We start from the raw sequence: 19,683 nt of genomic DNA, 5'->3' as shown, positions 1-19,683 counted from the left end.
CTGTTTGTTTTCTAACGCCCCGAGAGGCGCCTGGGGGGGCCGGCGCCGGGAGGGCGCAGGTCGGAGGAAGCAGCTGGAGCTGTTGGCTCTTGGATTCCCCAGCAGTTCAACTGTGAGCTGGGACCTGCCACCCCTACTTGTGGTTGCAGAGCGCTGGATGGAGGTGCCTGCAGAGCTTTTTTCCTCTTTCTCCAGGTTGAGTTGGGGTAAATCTCGGGATTTATCTGGAGCAAACCTCGCCTTCCTCCTCCCCAGCCCAGCAGAGCCGTTCTTGCCGCAGATTTGGCACTGGGTGACTCCTCACTGTGGGTTTCAGGCACCTGGGTGAGCACTTGTTGTCCTTGTGGACACTGAATTCTTCTCCTGAAGCCACCTCCAGTGTAGTTTTTGGTGTTTGCTGACATGTCCTGAGTAATTCCAAAAACACGCGATGAACAAGATTAAATACAACCCAGCATAAACCCAGCTCATTTTCTCCCAAGGAAAATTATTTCCCAGGGCCCAGCTGCCTTCCAGCCACAAATCTCAGCAGAAAAGTTGGCTTTGAACCCAAATGACATCCCTGAGTCAGTGAACAAACCATCAAGGGGCTGCAGTGTTGGTCACATCCTCTGCAGCACCCAGAAATCAAAATGTTCCCGTGTCCATCTGGAGTAGATGTCTTTAGGCTGAAAAATCTTAGAAAATTCCCCCAAATTTCCTGCCCTGGTCCACCCTTCTCTGCCAGATGTCAGGAGGGTTTGGTAAGCACATGGTTCCTTCCCAGATATTCTTGAGGGACCCCTGTATGTCCTGCAAGTTGAGGTTTCCTTCATGGAAACCAAGCTCCAGTCTCCTTCCCACGTGGAATCTTCTGCTCCTGAAGGCAGGAGTTCAGCCTGGGCAGCTCCCAGAAACTCCCTTCCCATTCCCTCAGGCCTTCCTGGGAAACAAGGAGATATCCTGACATCGAGCAAGAGTTTGATGGTGCTGCTGCTTTGACTCCAAGTGTGGGAATACACCAAAAAAAGCAGCAAGAATTGTGGGGAGGGTGGTCTGAGCTTCTCATTTCTGCTCCACTCTCCTGCTACACCAGGAGGATCATCCAGTGGAGGGGATGGAGGGGATAAATCACCCCCAGGGTTTGGGGACAGGGTCCTCAGCCAAAAACCTGGGCCACTTTTGGGACTTGCCAGCAGACAAGCCACTGACAGAGAGGAGCCCTGAGGTTTCACTTCAGGGAGATGACAGAGAGGAACCCAAATGAACAGAAACCAACGAAAGTTTTTGAGTCACCAGTCACCCAAAACCACCAAGACAGGGCACAGCTGCAGCAGCAGCTCCTGGAGCTGTCCAGGGCCGGGCAAGGTGCAGGGATGGGTGCCCAGGGTTCAGTCACTGCCTCTGGATTGGGGCACTTCCAGACCCCACCAGCTTCCCAGATGGGGATGGGGGTGACAGGAAAAGTGAGAGACATGCAGGAATTCCCTTTGGAATTTCACAAAAGCCACGGTGACTCTGGGCCAGAGCACTCCTGTGTGAAGTCAATGCATTTACCTTGAAATCTGTTCTGGAGCATCAACCTCGGAGGCTTCCTCGTGATGGATAGCAGGATGGGGAAACCCAGCTTAGGCTTAAACCCAAACCAAATCCAGGCATTAATCCTAAACCCAACACTTCTGCAAGCCCTACCTGGGTTAAAACAGGACCCCTGCCCACAACCACTGCCAACTCCATTATCCTTCTTGCATCGCACTTCCCAGTCCCTCCTCCTCCTCCTCCTCCAGTCCCAGTCCCCTTGCTGGAAATTCCAGGTATTTCCTCTTGGAATCTCTTTGGGATGGAATCCACGGTGCTGGTTAAGGTCCCAACCCGAGCTCTGGGCTCTGGCAACACTAAAAATACCCGGTGCAATAAAAGGCACCTCAGCTCCCCACGGCTCTTCCGCGGTCTGGGGTGGAAATTGAAAGAGCCCTGGGCAGGAGCAGGTGGCTCCAGGCGAGCACAAGGTGATGGTTTCTGAGGAAGGACTTGGCCCTGCACATCTGGGGAAACCACCAGTGGGGTTTCTGGTGTGCCAGGCTCCAGCCCATGGTGTGCTTCACGTGTTGTTCCATCAGCACAGCCCATGGCTCCCTCCTCCACCCTGCCAGGCCCCACAGCAGGGGAGGATCCCTCACCCTCTGAGTGAGGAGCAGAGAGGGCTGGAGCAGGGTTGAATCCTGTGGGTTGCTCATGAAGAGCAGAGAAAGGCTGGGCAGTGATCACAGTGCACCTACAGGTGCCATCCCCACCTCAGTGGGACAGCATCCCATTGGAGCTCACAGGAATTGGGGTCTCCTTTGCCTTTAGGATCCTCCTGCACAGGATCCTGATCCTCCTCTCACAAGCACCAAACCCAAGTGCTGTAATGCCTGCAGAGGATGGGCAGGAGGGCACAGGCAGGACCACGAGCATCCCATCAACAGGGCTGGGGCAAGGATGGAGGAATTCCCTCAATCCTCGTGTTTGATCACAAAGTTCAAGTTGGTTCAGGGCACCTCCCTAGAGCAGATCCCTGAGAAATCTGGATGGAGAAGTGTCCTGGTTCCTGCTGGGATAGATTTCATTTTCTTCTCAGTGGGGATGAGAAATTTTATTGTGCATTACTTGTTTCCCTTTGCTTTTATTCCTCTTTCCTTTTCATTACAATTACTTTATATTTTTATAATTGGAATCCCTGAATGGTTTGTGTTGGAAGGGACCTTAAAACTCATCTCATTCCACCTCCTGCCACGGGCAGGGACACCTTCCAGTGTCCCAGATTGCTCCAAGCACCATCAAACCTTTCCTTGAGTATTTCCAGAGATGGGGCAGCCACAGCTTCTCTGGGACACCTGTGCCACGCCCTCCCCTCCCTCACAGGGAGGAATTTCTTCCCAGAGTAAAGAATTTCTTCCAAATATTAAACTGTTCTCAACCCACAAGGTTTTTTTCTTTCCAATTCCCCTTCCCCTGAAGGGATAACAGGGAATGAGGGAGGCACCTGGCTGTCAGCTGGGATTACACCACCAGGGGACAATGAGGAAATGCCCCCATTTCCCAAAGGAAAAGAGGAAGTTTTTGGACACAACCATAAAAAACTGCCCCCACCCCATGACCTGGAAGGATCACACCCAGCTCAGTGCTGTGGCAGATGAGCAGGGACACATCTTCCTCCTTCCTCCCTGGAATGAGGGCTGGATCATGCAAGTGATCCCATTTCTCTCCCTCCATTGCATTCCAGCGTTTTGACTCATTTCTTTCCTGCCTGGAGAAAGATCCAGGAAATTCTGGAAGAGGAAGGAGGTGATAGAGGCTCAACACAGACCCCACCACAGGTAAAACCAAATTAGGGTCAGAGGTCCCAGATTCATCCCACCAGCTCTGAGACCCCCCTCATCACACCCAAAAACCACATTGCAAGAGAAATACAAAATATAGCACTTTTAATTGCAAGGAGATATAAAAATTTACCAAAAACAAACAAACAAAAAATTTAATAAACCTCAGGCATACAATAAATAGGCAGCTTTGGTGGCACGCACACATGTGCAGTCCTGCTTTGGGAGGCCACACACAGAGGTTGTGTGAAAATGAGGATTTACACATGGATGGCGCTGCCTGGACACGCCTGGGAGAGCCCCACACGTGTGTCTGGGAGGGTGAAGCCAAGCTATTCACACTACGCTGCAAATCTTGAAAAATTAAAAATTCTCTGTATTTATATAAACTCTGGCTCTGGTCAGGAAAAATTAAGATTCCTAAGTTTTTTTTTTCATATTCAATATTTACATATAGAATCTCTGCATCCAAACTTCAACCCACTTTGGCATGAAAGAGAAACACATAAATCTCACAGCAAAAAAATAAAGAGGAATTCCAGGAGTTCACTTTTGGGAGGCACACCCTGCCTTCCATCAGCAGGGGGAAAGCTGATTCCTGGATATAATTTCCTGAATTTGAGAATTCTAAGGCTTTTCCAAGAGTCGCCTCCTGTCAAAGTGCTGCTCTCAGCAAGGTCTGACTTGCAGATCGTTGGGGCAGGTGGTCACAGCTGTTGATTTTTGGTTCTGCTTGACTGGCCATCAACAAAGGCAACAACACAAAGCAAAGCCAGCCCTGACCTTCCTGCACAGCTTGGACGCTCCCTCGTCCCCCAGCCATGAGCTATAGACAGTCCTGGGACTAGAAAAGTCACTTTTATCATCAATTTTTTGCAGGACAAACACTGAACATCCAACCTATTTGCTCATGGCAATTTTCACATTTTCACCACTGGATTTATAGAGACTCTGCATTGAAAACAGCAAAGAACAAAACCCAGAAAAATAAAAATTAAAAAAAAAAAAAAAAAAAAAAAAAAAGGGGGGATTTTAGGCTCTGATGGGACTAATGTGGGCCTGGATAAGCCCAGCCTAGCTGGCTGTGAGGGGAGCAGGGCTCAGACTGCAATCTGCTGGTTCTCTCGGAAGAGCGGCCGCGTGGCACAGATGTCCTGGAAGATCCGGTAGCTCTGCTCGTGCTGGGGCTCCTCAGCCATGGGGAGCATGGGGCTGGAGCTGCAGCTCTTCCCAGCCTCGTCCACCATCTGCCTCAGGTACAGCTGCTCCACCTGGGACAAAAGGGAAAAAGGTCAGAAATTCCTGAGTTTTCACATTCAATATTTACATATAGAATTCTGCATCCATTTCCAAATTTCACTCTGTTTTGGCATGGGAGAGAAACATGTCCAAGGAGAACTCTCAGTGAAGAGGGTTCTCTCCTTGGGCATCTCCTGCTGCTCCATCCAGTGGAGACAGGGTGGGGGCACACAGCAGAGCACAGGTGGGCAGGTCCTGCCAGGACAGCAGGTCTGACCCCACCTGCAGGAATAAAGGAGCAGCCCCAGGAGCTCCTGCCAGCATTGAGTGCAAGGACAGGCTGGGGGATGTCCCAGCACGCCCAGAGTGATCCACTGGGGCACACAGCCAGGACAACAAGAGGTGGAAAGGTCAGACATTGTGCAGGAGGCACAGGACCAGTCTCTGATCTTGTAAAATCCTCACAGGACCCCACAGACCTGGTGGGTCTCTGCCACACCCTCCCTGTCATGTCCCTGCTGCCACAGCCTGGTTGGCCCAAGAGGCTCCAGAAACCCCCTGTCCTGAGCCTTTTCAATCCTAGAACTGCTGCAGCTTCTCCAAAGAGGAGGTTTCTGACCAGAGTCATGAGGACTGACCCCACATCCCATCCCCTCCTTCACCCTCCTAAGGTTTCCCAACCCCACTGCTGCCACTGATTGGCCACATCACTGACTGATCCTAAAACCACCAGCCCAGGGATTTACTTCCCCATTTCCCCAGGAAAAGGCACAAATCCCAGTGCCAACACAGGATCAGGAGGAAAAGCAAAGATTTCCCTGCAGCTCACAAAACTTGTGCCCTTGAGGAGTGTCATTTGCAAACCCAGCTCCAGGAATTTGATAACCAGCAGCCCAAGCACCTCTCAGGAGGCTGTGGAAAAGCACCACATTCCCACTCCCAATCCAGGCCTCATGGCTCCAGGAGCTGGAGCTGTGCTGGCAGAATTCCCACCTTGTCTGGGTCCCTTTTTGTCCCGTACCTGGACAAGGATGAGTTTACACCTCAGTGGCACCGCGTCTGGGAACTCCTCCCCGAAGCACAGCATGACTCTGCTGTCTGGGAAGCGGCCCTGGTTGTTGTAGTACTGCTGCAGCTCTGCAAGGACAGAGGAAAACTTGGGATTTGCCTTCCAGAGGCTGCCAGCCTTTGTTACTCATCCCCAGGATCAAACACCCCGCAAAGCCTCCACCTTTGGGATTTCCCACACGGCCCAAAACACCACATTATTCCCTCCTAGGTGTAGTGGGGTCACCTGCATATTCAGAGCACTCAGGGACGCAGCAGTGGTGGCTTCAAAGTGGTGCAAGCCACCCTTTCAACCCCACCACAGGACCCAAGGGGGTCTCACACTGGGTTCAAGCTCCAGAAACTTTGTGAAATGTCCCAAAGCTTTGGGATCCCAGAATTGCCTTTCCAGGGAGTTTCTGGCCAGAGTCATAGGGATTATAACTGTTATCCCATCCCCTCCTCCACCCTCCTGAAGGTTTCCCAACCCCAAACTGCTGCCATCCAGGGCTGTCCACCACATCTTCAACCAACCAATGCAGGGATTTATTCCCCAACAGGAAAGAGCAGGAAAGCCCTAACACCAAAAAACCATGAGACTCCCACAAACCTCGGAAGAACAAATTGGTGTCGAAGATCTTCACCACCTCCTCCCTGTCCAGCTTGTTGGGCCTGTCCTTGTAAGCCATGGTGTTGCCACTCCAGAAGACCCTGCCCTGGCACAGCCTCTTGATGAAGATGCCCTGCTTGCTGCTGTGCAGGAGGACTCCCCTCTCCAGGTGCCCAAAGAGCTTCTTGGTGATCTGTTTCTGGCGGTCGTTCTGGATGGCATCGGCCGAGGGGAACCGGACGTGCTCCAGGGCGTCGGGGGCGTAGAGCTTCTCCCCGTGGCCCGAGGGCTGCCCCAGGGAGATCCTGCAGCCCTCAGAGCAAGAGGTGCTGACGTGGCCCACCAGCCTCCCACTGTAGTAGAAGCTGATCACCATCTGGGAATAACCTGGGAGGTGATGCATGGGAATGTTTGGTCAGGAAAGGATGGAGCTGTTCCTCGCTGCCGTGCCCAAATCTCAAATTTTCTGGGAGATTTCAAAGTTTCCTGGCTCTCTCTTGGTGGAGGGACATCTTCCCCCAGTTTGGTGCAGGGCTGGCCAGCAAGTGAGAGCTCCCAGTATTAGAGGATCATGAAATTGGGGTTGGAAGGGACCTCTGGAGATCACTCAGCCCAAACCCCCTGCCCAGGCAGGGTCACCTGGAGCAGGTGACACAGGGACAAATCCAGGTGGGGTTGGAATGTCTCCAGAGAGGGAAACCCCACAACTCCCTGAGCACCTGTTCCAATGCTTTGACCACCTCTATGGGAGGCTTTTCCTCATGTTGAGGCAGAACTTCTGGTGGTTTAGTGTTTTGCCATGAAATATATTGAACCTCTTCCTCCTGCCTTTGCTCCACATTCCCCCCATGCCACGGGCAGATCCCCCATTCCAAAGGCTGCCTGATCCCAGCATCCCAAGCAGCTGCTCTCTGCCCCCATCCCACCAGGCAGGATTCATCCCAGCAGGGAAATGTGGATAACCAGGAGGGTGCAGCACCTCCTAAACCCAAAGCAAAGCCTCCCTCAAGGTGGGGGACAGAGCCAGAGCCACCTCCTGCCACCACAGCCAGAGAGGGGCACCTGCTGGCCAGGTGAGGTGCCTTACCTGAGTGATACTGCTCGTAGCTGGAGTATCCATTCATCAGGGGCAACGCTGTGGGCACAGAAAGCCAAGCTGAGCCTGCATTCCCAGCTCCTAAATCCCAGTTTCCCCCACCAGCCCCCTCATTTTCTGTCCCAGGTTTCCCACCTCCCACATGGGAAACGCCAGCAAAAGCTCCCAGCTGGATTTCTTAATGAGCACATCAAACATTCTTAATAAGGAAGATAAAATAAAGTGTTTCCCATTGGGTATCCCCACAGAGGAAGATTTTTCCTGCCCCTAAAAATCTCCCAAATGCCACCCAAGCTGTTGGGTACTTACCAGGGCTGGGCTGCTGCACCCACCAGTCGGGGATTGGGGGGTTCCTGCAGGTCTCCTGGGGGGGTGAGGGGCTCCTCTTGATGATCCCCAGGTATTCATCCACACAGGAGGGCTGTGGGAGAGCAGACACCGGGATCAGAGTGGGAATCAGGGCACTCAAAGCGCTCAGAGAGGGTCCAAATGGCAATGCCAACCAAAATTTGGGGGTTGGAAAGATCAAAGCTGGCATTGCTCAGGTTGTATATTTGAATAAGACCCTCAGGGGGAGCAGCCAGGTGTGAGGAGGCCAAGAAGGGGCACAGAGCTGTGACAGACTCCATCCCCAGTGAAGCTCTCTCCCAGCTGGATGCACATGGAAAGCAGGAGCTTGTCCTGGTGCTGGCTCACCTCAACCAGCTGCAAATCCAGCACTGTAGGGTCTGGAATTTTGGGAATGCAGTGCTTTACCCACTGCACCTGCAGCCAGCCAAGGTGAGGCCTCACCTCTTTGATGAGGTCGTCGATGGCAGAGGAGCTGCAGTCCATCTCCGTGACATCGTTCAGGCTGCTCCCGTTGGCAATCCCTGCCTTGCCTGAGAGAGAGGGGGGAATGCAGTCAGAACACCCACACTTGCCAAGCACAGCTTGTTCTTGAAGGGTTTTAAAGATTTTTCATCCAGTGAAAGTTATGAAAATGAGAACCACAGAAGAGCCACATAACAGCACCTTGGAGAGAGTCACAGCTCCTCCAAAGCTGCTTTTTGGGGCTAAAAAAATCACTTTACATCTCGTTCCCCCCCCACACAGGGACCAGCAGCAAGAAAAATCAAAAGTCTGGCTGGTGACAGAGGCAGAGCTGGAGCAGAGGAGAGGGTCTGGGGTTTTTTTGAGCACCCCAGAGACTGGGGCTGGGGCTGCTGCTTCTCCTTTTTCCACCAGCCACCCCAGTGCAGCGGTGCTGCTGGTGGGAACCTGCAGGGCCATTTGCATAGTGGCAGCCCAGCCCCTGTGTGAACGGGCTGGAGGGGACAGAGATGCTAAAGGCAGATTTCCTGACTGCAAAATCATTATTCTTTTTTTTGCAAGTTTTTAACTTAAAAAAAAAAAAAAAAGGAAAAAGCACACAGGCTCCCCTAACCACAACCAGAGTTATAGTTAGTGTGACCTGAGCCACACCAGACATCAGAGCAGCTCTCTGCAAAAATTACAGCTCCTCCAGCAAGAAAAGGGATTTATTGCAGCTCCCCACAATCCTCACAGGGCAGGGGTTGGGAGGAAAAAAAAAAAAAGGTCGAGGCTCATGTCCCTCCCCAAGGCAGGAAAGGTGGAATTTGCCCCAACAACATCCTTAGGGGATGGGAGCTTCCACAAGGCTGCAGCCATCCCCTGTTTCCTAGGGGGGTTAGGGGTTAAAAAAACCAAGCCTGGCCTTTCTCCTCCCCTCCCTGTCACCCCAGGGGGACACTGCAAAGAGGACAAGCAAAGAGGCAGAGCACAGAGCAGGGGCTGGCCAGGGAGCCTCGCTCAGGAGCAGGGCTGTGCTCACAGGGTGGACCCACAGCAGGGCTCAGCCCTTTCTTTCCCTGGGGGACTCACATTTCTGCTCCTCCTCTGGCACAATCCTATAGACCTTGTAGGGCTCGGAGATGTCCAGCTGGGACCTGTCAGTGACCTCCTCAAAGTCAGGGCTCTTGTTGAGGGCGCAGCGGAGCCGCGTCTTCCACGTGGCCGGTTCGGCTTTGTCGCCTTCCTTGAACTTGCCTTTGAAAACAGCCCAGGCCTAAAGCAAAAAAAAAAAAATTAACAAAAAAAAATTTAAAAAAATTAAAAAAAAATCCAAAAAACTAAGAAAATCCTCCCTGTGAGCTCTACAAAGCCTCTCAGGGAGGAAGAGCTGAGGTTGCAGAGAGCATTTTGCATCTTGCACCCTCTTCATGCATCTCTTGGGGTTTTGCTGTTTCACTCCTAGACTGCGGCCACCTGAACAGCCACCACACCTGGGCTTTTGGGGTTTTTTGGGGGTGCAGAGCAGCACTACCTGCCTCAGAAATGCAGAAAAAGTCTTTTTGAACCCAGGTTTGCAAAAAAAAGCAGAGGTCAAGGTCATGAAGTGTGGGTTCACTTCTGTAGCTACGGGTCAGGAGCTGCTGGGAATACAAGGAATCACTGCTCAATTGAAAAATCAAAATAAACCTCATTTTCCAGCTCCTGATTAATAAATTAATAACTAAATAAACTGTTTTTTCTAAGATCAGAACATAATTTGTGGTTTTTGGTAGGAGAACATATATTACCACTGAAGGAAGAATGAAAAGTATTACATTTTTTTAAATATATATATTGATTTCTTTTGAAGATATTTCTATATTTTCAGAGGGCTGAGTTCAAGACTATCCTCATAAGTCAGTGCTCCTAAACCAGTTATTACTGAAATTAATCCCCTTCACCAAGTACAGATACTTGGAAGTGGGATCAGAGGGAAGGGAATTCCTGGGGAAGACCTGACCTTTTTGCTTCAGGCTGGAATTTTCCCTTTTTTTTTTCCCAAAACTGGAAACCCCTTCTTCTTCAGCGAAATCCTTCCTTACCACCTGCAAAATCTTTTTTAGATTTGGTTTGGTTTTTTTTAATATAATTCAAGAGAAGCTGCTGAGAAGTTTTTAGAGCGGGTCAAAAGCTGCTTCTCACGTCACACATGCTGAAAAATCTAAAGCAGGTCCTAACTTTTGATACAAAGGAATAAATTATCAAAAAAAAAAAAAAAAAAATCTGCAAGGGTTTGAGATGTAAAACCCAGCGACAGCGCGGTCACGTCCCACCACAAAAAGGACAAAAAAAAAACCAAAATAAAAACCTAGAAAAGGCATCAACCACCTGTGCCTTACCTTGAAAATAGAAGCATCCACCTCCTGGTTGTAGTCCTGCTTCCCGGCGTGTTTCCAGGGGATGCGGAACATGGATTTCTCCTCGTTCTCCCAGATGAGCCCCGGGTAGAGCTCGCTGTCGATCTGCTCGATCAGCCACTGCCGCAGGCGCCGGCCGCCGTTCCGGTCACACATCCTGCGGGGACACGGCTCTGTCAGCTCTGCCAGGCCCGTCCCAGCACGGAGAAAGGATTTGGGGTGGTTTGCCCCGTGCTCAGATGGAAGTGGCACCACCTGAAGATTTTGGAAGCCCCACAAGCCAAATTCTACCCATGGAATGAGATGATGTTTAAAGTCCCTTCCAACCCAAACCCTTCTAGGATCCCATAATTCCACCATTCAAGGATTTAATTATTAATTCAAGGATTCAAATGATTAATTCAAAGATTCAAAGGATTAAAATATTGCCCACCCTCTGCTTCTTTTAAAATGGAAAAAACCAAACAAAACCCAAGGCAATTTCCCTCTGAGTTACTACGAATTCTTCCTCCGGCTCTACCAAAGTTCTGCTGTGCCAGAAGCAGCTGACTCAGTGCTCTGCTCAGTCCTGCTTTGCTGTGAGGATAAATCACAGAGGAAGCAGATGGATGGGGATTAAAGCCCCCCAGCTGGGCTGTCACCTGAGCAAGTGACACTGGGCCAGGCCACCCTGGGGTGCCAGGGACAGCCAGGATTTGTCCCAGAGGGGGCAGCAGCTCCTCTCACCAGGCGCTATTTGGGGAGCAGATTCCAGCTCCAAACTGCATCCCAAATCCTCCCAGGGATAAGGAACACACAAGTGCTGGAGGCAAAGTGACAGCTCAACCCTCCCTGTCACCTCCATGGTGTGACAGGAGCTGGTGGCCTGGCAGAAGTGATCAGCAGCCTCTGAATCGACTTTCCAGGCATTTTTTGGGCTCTAAATTTTTTTCTGAACTGCCTCTGCGTCGTTTGTTTGTTATTTACTACCCCACTGGAAGATTTTAGGGGGAGAAAACAAGGATGGTCCCAGCACAGCCAGTGGTCCCTGCTTTGCCAAGGGCTCAGTGCCACCAAATCCCATCCCTGCTCCACTGCCCAGCAGGACACAGAGATGGCTCTGGCCACTCAGAGCACAGCCCCTGGTTTTTAGGGACGGTGAGCAACCACCACATCAGGGAGAGCACAGCTCTGGGTGCCCCAAAGGACACGGAGCAGCTCGTTCCTGCAGGAATGGGGACACCCATTCCCTCTCTGGGGGCTCCAGCACCAACCTGAGCGATGCCAGAAGGGAAGAGGCTGAGAAATCCCGCAGAAATGGGACATTCCTCAATCACCCCATTTCTAGAAAGCTTCTCCCCATCCCTGCCGGGGGCCAGAGCTCCATTTCCCTGCCCTAGAGCGACTCACAACATCAAGGAACCTCCACCGGGCTGGCAGCACCATCACCCCGCGGCTCCAGCCCAAACATCCCGGCCTCGGTCCTTGTGCAGGGGACGGGGATGGGGACAATCCCGCAAACTCCTCCCTGCCCCTCTCCGCAGCCCCGGGTAACCGGGGTAGGGACCTGCCCCCGCCTTTCCTCCGCTCGCTGCCGGTGCCTTCCCGGTGCCCTGTCACAGAGGATGCCGGTGCAGGACGAGATCCTGCGGCAAGTCCCTGTCCTCTTATGGGGGATGCTGGTGCTGGTCCCTGCCCTCCCAGGGGGATGGCAGTACCAGTATCTGTCCCCCGGTCAGTCCCTGTCTTCCCACGGGGGATGCCGGTACCTGTCCCTTAGCCGGTCCCTGCCCTCCCAGGGTGATGCCAGTGCCGGTACCTGTCCCCCGGCCGGTCCCTGCCCTCCCAAGGAGGATGGCAGTACCAGTATCTGTCCCCCGGCCGGTTCCTGCCCTCCCAGGGTGATGCCGGTATCTGTCCCCCGGCCGGTCCCTGCCCTCCCAGGGTGATGCCGGTACGTGTCCCCCGGCCGGTCCCTGCTCTCCCAGGGTGATGCCAGTGCCGGTACCTGTCCCCCGGCCGGTCCCGGTGCAGTTCCCGTTTCCCCGCTCTGGCTCCCGCTGCCGCGCCCACGGTGTCCCCGAGCTCATTTATATACCAGCGCGCTAATGAGGCCACGCCCACCTCCACGCCCCCGCCACGCTCCACCAATAATCGGCTCCTCCCCGCTACCGCCCTGCCCAATGAGGAGGCGGGGCCGTGAGGGGCCGACCAATGAGAGGCGTCGCGGCGGGGCGCGCGCTGCTGTTTCTCTTAAAGCGCGGCTTTCCCCGAAATCAGCTGACCGGGAGGGGCGTGGTCTGAGTGGGAGGGGCGTGGTCTGGGCTGGAGGGGGCGTGGCTAACCCATCCCTATCCCAGGTCTGTCCCGGGTCTGTCCTGGGGCGGTTCAGTCCCGTCATTCCCAGTCCCAAATTGATCCATTCCCAGTTCCAACCCAGTTTCCCCAGTCCCCGAGCAGTCTTCCCAGACCCAGACTGGTCCGTTACCAGTCCCAGACCAGTCCATCCCCAATCCCAAACCAGTATCCTCAATCCCAGATTAATCCATCCTCAGCCCGTGATCAGTATGTCCCCAAATAAACCTCCCCAGTTCCAGTCTTCCCAGTCCCAGATCAATTTCCCCAGTCCCAGACTGGTCACTCTCCTCTCCCAGGTCATCCTATCCCCAATCCCAAATCAGCCTCCCTAGCCCCAAATCAGCCTTCCCACTCCCAGATCACTTTCCCCAGTCCCAGATCAGTTTCCCTATTTCCAGATCTGTTTCCCCAGTCCCAGATCAGTTTCCCCAGTCTCAGACTGGTCACTCTTCTCCAAGGTCATTCTATCCCAAATCCCAAATCAGCCTTCCCAGTCCCAGATCAGTTTCCCCAGTCCCAGACTGGTCACTCTACAGTCCCAGATCATTCTATCCCAAATCCCGAATCAGCCTTCCCAATCCCAAATCAGTTTCCCCAGTCCCAGATCAGTTTCCTCAGTCCTAGATCTGTTTCCCCAGTCCCAGACCAGTTTCCCCAGTAACAGACTGATCACTCTCCAGTCCCAGGTCATTCTATCCCCAATCCCAAATCAGCCTTCCCAGTCCCAAATCAGCCTCCCCAGTCCCAGATCAGTTTCCCTATTTCCAGATCTGCTTCCCCACTCCCAGATCAGTTTCCTCAGTCCCAGACTGGTCACTCTCCAGTCCCAGGTCATTCTATCTCCAATCCCAAATCAGTGCCCCAGTCCCAAATCAGTTTCCCCAGTCCCAGATCAGTTTCTCTATTTCCAGATCAGTTTCCCCAGCCTCAGACCAGTTTCCCCAGTCCCAGACTGGTCACTCTCCTCTCCCAGGTCATTCTATCCCCAATCCCAAATCAGCCTCCCCAGTCTCAAACCAGTGTCCCCAGTCCCAGCTCAGTCCATTCCCACTCCCAGGCTGCTTTTCCCAGTCCCAGACTGGTCTATCCCCAGTCCCAGTTTAGTCCATCCCCAGTCCCAGGTTGGTCCATCCCCAGTCCCAGTTTAGTCCATCCCCAGGCAGTTCCCAGTTCCTTTCAGGATCAGCCCCAGCCCTGGATCATTCCCATTCTCCCTGCCCCAGCAGTTCCCACTGTTCCCAGTCAGGATTTGGTGTCCTGAGTGTTCCCCAGCCCAGCCAAACCCAGCCAGAGCCACCAGAGCATGAAGGACCATCTGCAGCCTGACTTCAGAGGGGTTTTTTTTGGGATTACCAGATTACACACACATTTCTTGGAAGAAAACCGTAATTACTCCCACGTGGGTAATACAGAGAAATGGGAAATGTATGGAGCTGCACAGATGGTTTAATAAAAATAACGCTCTGAGGTGCACAACCTTTCCTGTCATTTCCAATAAAGGATGGCTGCAGTGCTCCTTGTTTTTAAACACCCCACTGATCTTCACTGGATCCCCCCCAGGAGATTTGGGGGGAGCCAAAAACACCTTCTGCAATCAGATACAGTCAGGATTAATTTTCTTTTTTTTCCACCAAAAATACAATTTTAAGCTTTGCAAGGGCTTTTCATCACCACCTCCCCCTGCTAGATAGGAGACCCTCCTGTAAAAAACTCTTTATTTTGTCAAAATTCTGGAAAACTTGGGATATTTTAAATGATCTGCACACAACCAAACTCTCCATCCCCTCTGGAGATCCATTTCAGTGGAGCGAGGTGACTTCATCATTCCCACCTTCATTTTGGCTCTGCAGCTTCACAGGGAGCCTGGAAAGGTAAATCCAAATGCCCTGGGGTGGGGAGGATAAAAAAATTAACCCTATTAAAATGAGATTTGGGGCATTTAAAATAGGCTGGGAATAGCCCTGTTTGCTGGGAAAGGAAGATGAGCACTCCAGCAGGGTCAGGAATTTATTGGGAACAATTTCCCCATGGGAAGCTCAGCCAGAGGTTCAGCAGAGTTTTCCCCATGCCAGAGGCACCAGGACTTTGGGAAAGGTGATGTGGGACAGCAGAGTCCACCAGCCAAGCCTGAGGTGCTCTTGGCAATGTCCAAAAAGTGGAAATCAGGAAATCAGGCCAGTTTTACCCGTTCAGGGTTTGTCTCACAACTCCCAGAATTCCTAAAGCCACCTCAGGTCCTGCTGATGGAGGCTAGAGTGGAAAAAATATATTCAATATATAAATATATAATAAACATATAATAAATATAATAAATATATAATAAATATATATATTATAATCTTTAAAATAAAAATGTGTTTATATAAATATAATATATATAATTTGATATATAATATATCAATATATTCACATGGGATACCCTCAAATCCAGGGAAATTTGGGTTCAGAGGAGTTTTTTGGGCACAGTTGGGATGTCAGGCATGGAAGGTGCTGCTGCTCCAGGGAAGAGTTCCCTGTGGTTCCCCAAATCTGGGAGATTTTCCCAGGTTTTGTTGCTGTGCTGTGGTTCCCTGGGGAGTGTTTGGAGCCCGGGTTGTGGTGCTTATCACCCCTGCTGCAAATCTAATCTCTGCTTATCACCCATCTCCAATGACTTCCTATTAACTCCCACTTTCTTCTCTTTTCTCGTCCCTGCGTGCAAGTTCCATTTTTTAATTTTTTTTTCTGCTTCCTAAAATGAAAACAGAGGCTTTAAATCCAATATCGATCGCCTTTGCTCAGCCTCCCTTCAGCCCACTCCATCAACAGCCTCGATCTCAATTATTGCTTTATTTATTTACTTATTTATTTATTTATCCCATTACTTCCATGTGGAACAACAGCCACAGGGACCCTTTTCTCCACCTAAAAAAAAATAGGAAATATATGCATTTTTTCCCTCCTGGAATTCTACACATCATAGCTAAACGCAGAATATTCCAAACTTTTCATTTTGCTGGTGATTCTCATGAAGAAAATGGGAAGCATTTCAGTCCATCCCTGTATTCCCACCAGGAACAGCAAAAATCAAATCCAGGTACCCTCATGATTTTAATCACTCTCTTCTTTATTAGGAGCTGTGGCAAATCACCCCTGGTGCCGTCACACGACGAGTTACCCAGAAATCTTCATCAGGAGAATTCTTAGAAATGTTTTTAAATCTCTTTTTTTTCTCAGAAGGGACATTTTTGAGTGGACAAACAGGGCATTTATAGTTATAAATATATAAATATATACTGGGCCTTATATAAAAGGCTGAGATGGCACGGAAGGGTTGAAGGGCTGAATCCATGGGATGGGACCCTCCTTGTAAGGCAGATGGGGAGAGGAATTCCTGCCAAAGGAAGCGCTGGAAAAGCACAATCTGAGTTTGGGATGAAGAATTGGGCATGGAAACAGGCTTTAGGTATTAAAAAAAGCTTTTGGAGAGGGACAGAGTTGAATTGGTCCATGGGTTGAGTGAATCCAACCAAGCTTTTGGGTTTTTTGGCAAGCAGGGATGGTCAGCTAGGGCTGAGGGAAAACCCAAACCTGCTGTGGCTCCAGGGATGGGGGCAGTGGGACAGGAAACCTTTGGCATTGCTGGATTTTCCCCCTCCCTGGGGCTGGGATAAGGAAAATGCCAGATATTCACCAGCCAAGGGCAGGCTGGGCTGGGAAACTCCAAAACACCTGCAGCCCCTGTCCCCATCCCACTGAGTGCCAACAGAGGTTCAATATCCTGGGATTCATCCCTCCTCCCCCAGGAAAGCAGGGGACAAGGTGGCCTCTCTCCACCTCATCCCACCTTGGATTTCTGCACCACCTTCCCCCAGATATTGTGATGAGGAGAGAGGGATGGGGCTGTGCTGCTGCTCTGAGGGTGGAAAAGTGGCTGCAATCCATCGGGAATGGGGGAATGGGACAGAGCAGGGCGCTGTCACCCATCCCCTGGAGCTGGCAGCTGGCAGGGGGCTCTGCCAGTCCTGTCCTCCTGCTCCAAGCCCGGAGCCCAGGCTGGTGCTGGTGGATTTCTGCCCTAGACACGAATCCCTGGAGCTGCTTGGCAAAGGAAAAACAGAATTTTCCAAGCCCCGGGAGCAGGCGGATGTTTATCTGCTCATCCATCTGCTGCCACCTGCCCGGCAGGGAGGAGGGAAGGTGGGAGCTGAGGAACTGAGCCAGGAGCAATCCCTGTCCCCCGGCTGCTGCTGGCCCAGCAAACGCTGCAGCTCCTCCTGGTCCTGGAAGGGGTTCCTGCCGTAATCCCGGCGGATCCAGGCGCGGTACTGCCGGGGGAAAAGCCAGGAGAGGTTTGTCAGGGTGAGCCGAAAAGCTGAGAGAGCACAGAGAGACAGAGCAGGGATGTGACACCTCCAGGGATAGGGGAGGATGGAGAGGAGGGGAAAGGGAGGAAGGGAAAAGAAGGCAGGGAGGGAAAGGAAAGGAAAGGAAAGGAAAGGAAAGGAAAGGAAAGGAAAGGAAAGGAAAGGAAAGGAAAGGAAAGGAAAGGAAAGGAAAGGAAAGGAAAGGAAAGGAAAGGAAAGGAAAGGAAAGGAAAGGAAAGGAAAGGAAAGGAAAGGAAAGGAAAGGAAAGGAAAGGAAAGGAAAGGAAAGGAAAGGAAAGGAAAGGAAAGGAAAGGAAAGGAAAGGAAAGGAAAGGAAAGGAAAGGAAAGGAAAAAGGGAAAGGGAGGACACATTTTCCCCCCTCCACGGGCAGGCACAGAGAGCTGTGCACAGCACAGCCACGTCCATGGATTGCTGTCTGCATTCCCTCCGGGGGAAAGCAGCGAGCAAAGCAATTCCTGCTGCATCCCCCGCAAGCCCAGGGGATCCCCGGACAATTCCAGCCTGCAGGAAGATCCCAATCCCACAGGAGCTCACAGTCAGCACAGCACAGCTGCAGTGGATCCCCCTCCATCCCAACACTCCCCTCACCCCCAGCACAGAGCTGGCAGCACCCTCAGCCTCCCACACTGGCTGCAGCTGGGACAGCAGCTTTATTTATCTCTCCTTGCCAGGAAGCTGCTGCTGTTCCTCCTGTGCCTGAATTCCCGTAAGGAATGCTTCCCAAAGCTTTTTTTTTTTTTTTTTTTTTTTTTTTTTTTTTTTTTTTCCTAATAAAAGCAGCACAGCCAAGTTGGTCCTTGCAAGGTGGGGCAGGTTTGTTGTCAGAGCACACCTCGCTCATCACCAGGAGGCTGTGGAGAACCTCTCATCCCGCTTATCCCGATTATCCAGGAGCCTCCTGGTGGCCAAGGGCCAGCTGGCAGCAGGCTGGGGCCTGGAAGCCAGGGATGATCCAGAGAAACTGTTCCCGTTATTGCTGGGATGAGGAAACAGCCAGACAGCCCCGAATTTCAGCAGAAATGAGGGTGGGCAGGAAGGGGCAGCTGCGCCAGGATTCACCATTCCAGCTGCCCAGGGCTCGCAGGGAACAGCTCTGCCATCTCCCTGAGGAGCTGGGAACCAGGAATTGCTGGGATGAGTGGTGGGAGCACAGCCAGCAACAGCAAACACCCCCAAGAAAGGATGGAGGGCACCCATGGGTGCAAAGGGTGCAGAGGGGGAGTGTTGGAGCCCTGGGATGGGGGAGAACAGGGACAGGGATGGGAGGGATCCAGGGGGATTGGCACCCCCAGGGTGAGGTGCTCTCACTGTGGGTTTGGCCTCCTGAAAGAGCAGGAACCACCCAGTTTCCAGAAAATTTTTGGGATGCAGAGCAGGAGGATTGGCAGCTCAGCACTGTCCCGCCAGCTCTGGGTGAGCCACAAGGAAATAATAATAACAAAAAAAAAAAACTTTATAATGACCCTAGTGGTATCCCCCTCTCCTGCAGCCAGAGAAAATCAGCTCAGGCAGGGGGGGATTTCCACTGGGAATGTCTGGATTTCCCAAATTCCACTCCCTGAGACAGCAGGACTCACCAGGGCTGTTACACAACTGCCACCTGCAAAGAGGGAGATCCCTGCCCAGGGAGGTCCTGGGAGCCAGACCTGTTTCCTTGCTGGAAAACAACCCCTGGGAAGTGAGACCCAAAGGGATTGGGGCCAGGATCTCATGGGGGGAACATCCCTCCTATGCAAACCATCCAGAGGGATGGAGCTCCGTGGGCAGAGCTCCCTGGCACCCAGCAAGGCTCAGCACCCACCAGCCGGGCTGGGAAGTGGCTCCCACCACCCAGGGGGGAGGGACGGGGCGGGTGGGAGATGGGGGAAGCTGCCAGGCATTTCCTCTTAAAGCCAGAGCAAGAAGTGGTTCCAGCCCATTTCCTCCAGTGCTGACCACCAACCCACTGCCCTCCTCCTCCTCCTCCTCCTCCCTCCCAGGCCAGGAACACCCACCTGGGATGCCAGCAGGGGGAAAAAGGCAGCCTGGCCACAGTGTGCCAGCACCACAGGGGACAGGTCTCTCACCAGAAATGCCCATCTGTGCCCTCTGACTTCCTTTTCTAACCTTACCCATCATCCTGCTGCTGCTGCTCTTGGTCCCTTCCTTCCTTCTTTATCCCCTCCAGCCCAGAGAAGGCCCATTTGCCAGCTGGAAACCGCAGCTGCACGCTCCAGCAGCGAGGCTGGAGCATCTTCCCCATTCCTCCCTCCCATCTGAGCCCCCTGAGATGAAGGAAACTGAGGCACCACAGCCCCCAGGAGCTGCCCAGAAGGTCCAACCTGCTCCTCACTTTTTAACCACTAAGGATTGGGGCTTTTCCCTCTGAGCTTTCCACCCAGCAGGGACATTCCCAGAGGGGAACACGAGTGGGAGTTTCAAGGAAAAGGCAGCTCTTGCTACATCCCACAGCA

The 19,683-nt window shown here is 52.2% G+C and overlaps 3 protein-coding genes across 3 annotated transcripts in view; 1 reads left to right on the top strand and 2 right to left on the bottom strand.

The window, feature by feature from the left end:
- GINS2 (GINS complex subunit 2) overlaps positions 1-19,683 on the top strand; it is a 331,333-nt gene that overhangs the window by 268,260 nt on the left and 43,390 nt on the right. The window lies entirely within an intron of this gene.
- IRF8 (interferon regulatory factor 8) lies at positions 3,240-12,555 on the bottom strand. Its single transcript, XM_083870194.1, has 9 exons — positions 12,512-12,555; positions 10,507-10,681; positions 9,218-9,401; positions 8,126-8,214; positions 7,643-7,754; positions 7,325-7,372; positions 6,238-6,624; positions 5,602-5,717; positions 3,240-4,612 (listed from the first exon to the last, which is right to left on the bottom strand). Exons 2-9 carry the CDS (start codon positions 10,678-10,680, stop codon positions 4,442-4,444), a joined length of 1,281 nt encoding a protein of 426 aa, XP_083726320.1. The 5' UTR covers position 10,681; positions 12,512-12,555; the 3' UTR covers positions 3,240-4,441.
- The window catches only part of DUSP22 (dual specificity phosphatase 22), a 15,711-nt gene continuing 12,424 nt past the window's right edge, over positions 16,397-19,683 (bottom strand). Inside the window, exon 8 of the mRNA XM_083870554.1 lies at positions 16,397-17,168. Coding sequence (XP_083726680.1) covers positions 16,992-17,168 — 177 coding nt within the window. The 3' untranslated portion in view covers positions 16,397-16,991. The remainder of the gene's footprint in view (positions 17,169-19,683) is intronic.

The sequence above is a fragment of the Zosterops lateralis genome (genome assembly GCF_965231275.1).
Source record: "Zosterops lateralis genome assembly, chromosome: 12".
Lineage (NCBI taxonomy): Eukaryota > Metazoa > Chordata > Aves > Passeriformes > Zosteropidae > Zosterops > Zosterops lateralis.
The sequence above is the reverse complement of the archived record's forward strand: the minus strand, read 5'-3'. Positions and strand labels throughout refer to the sequence as shown.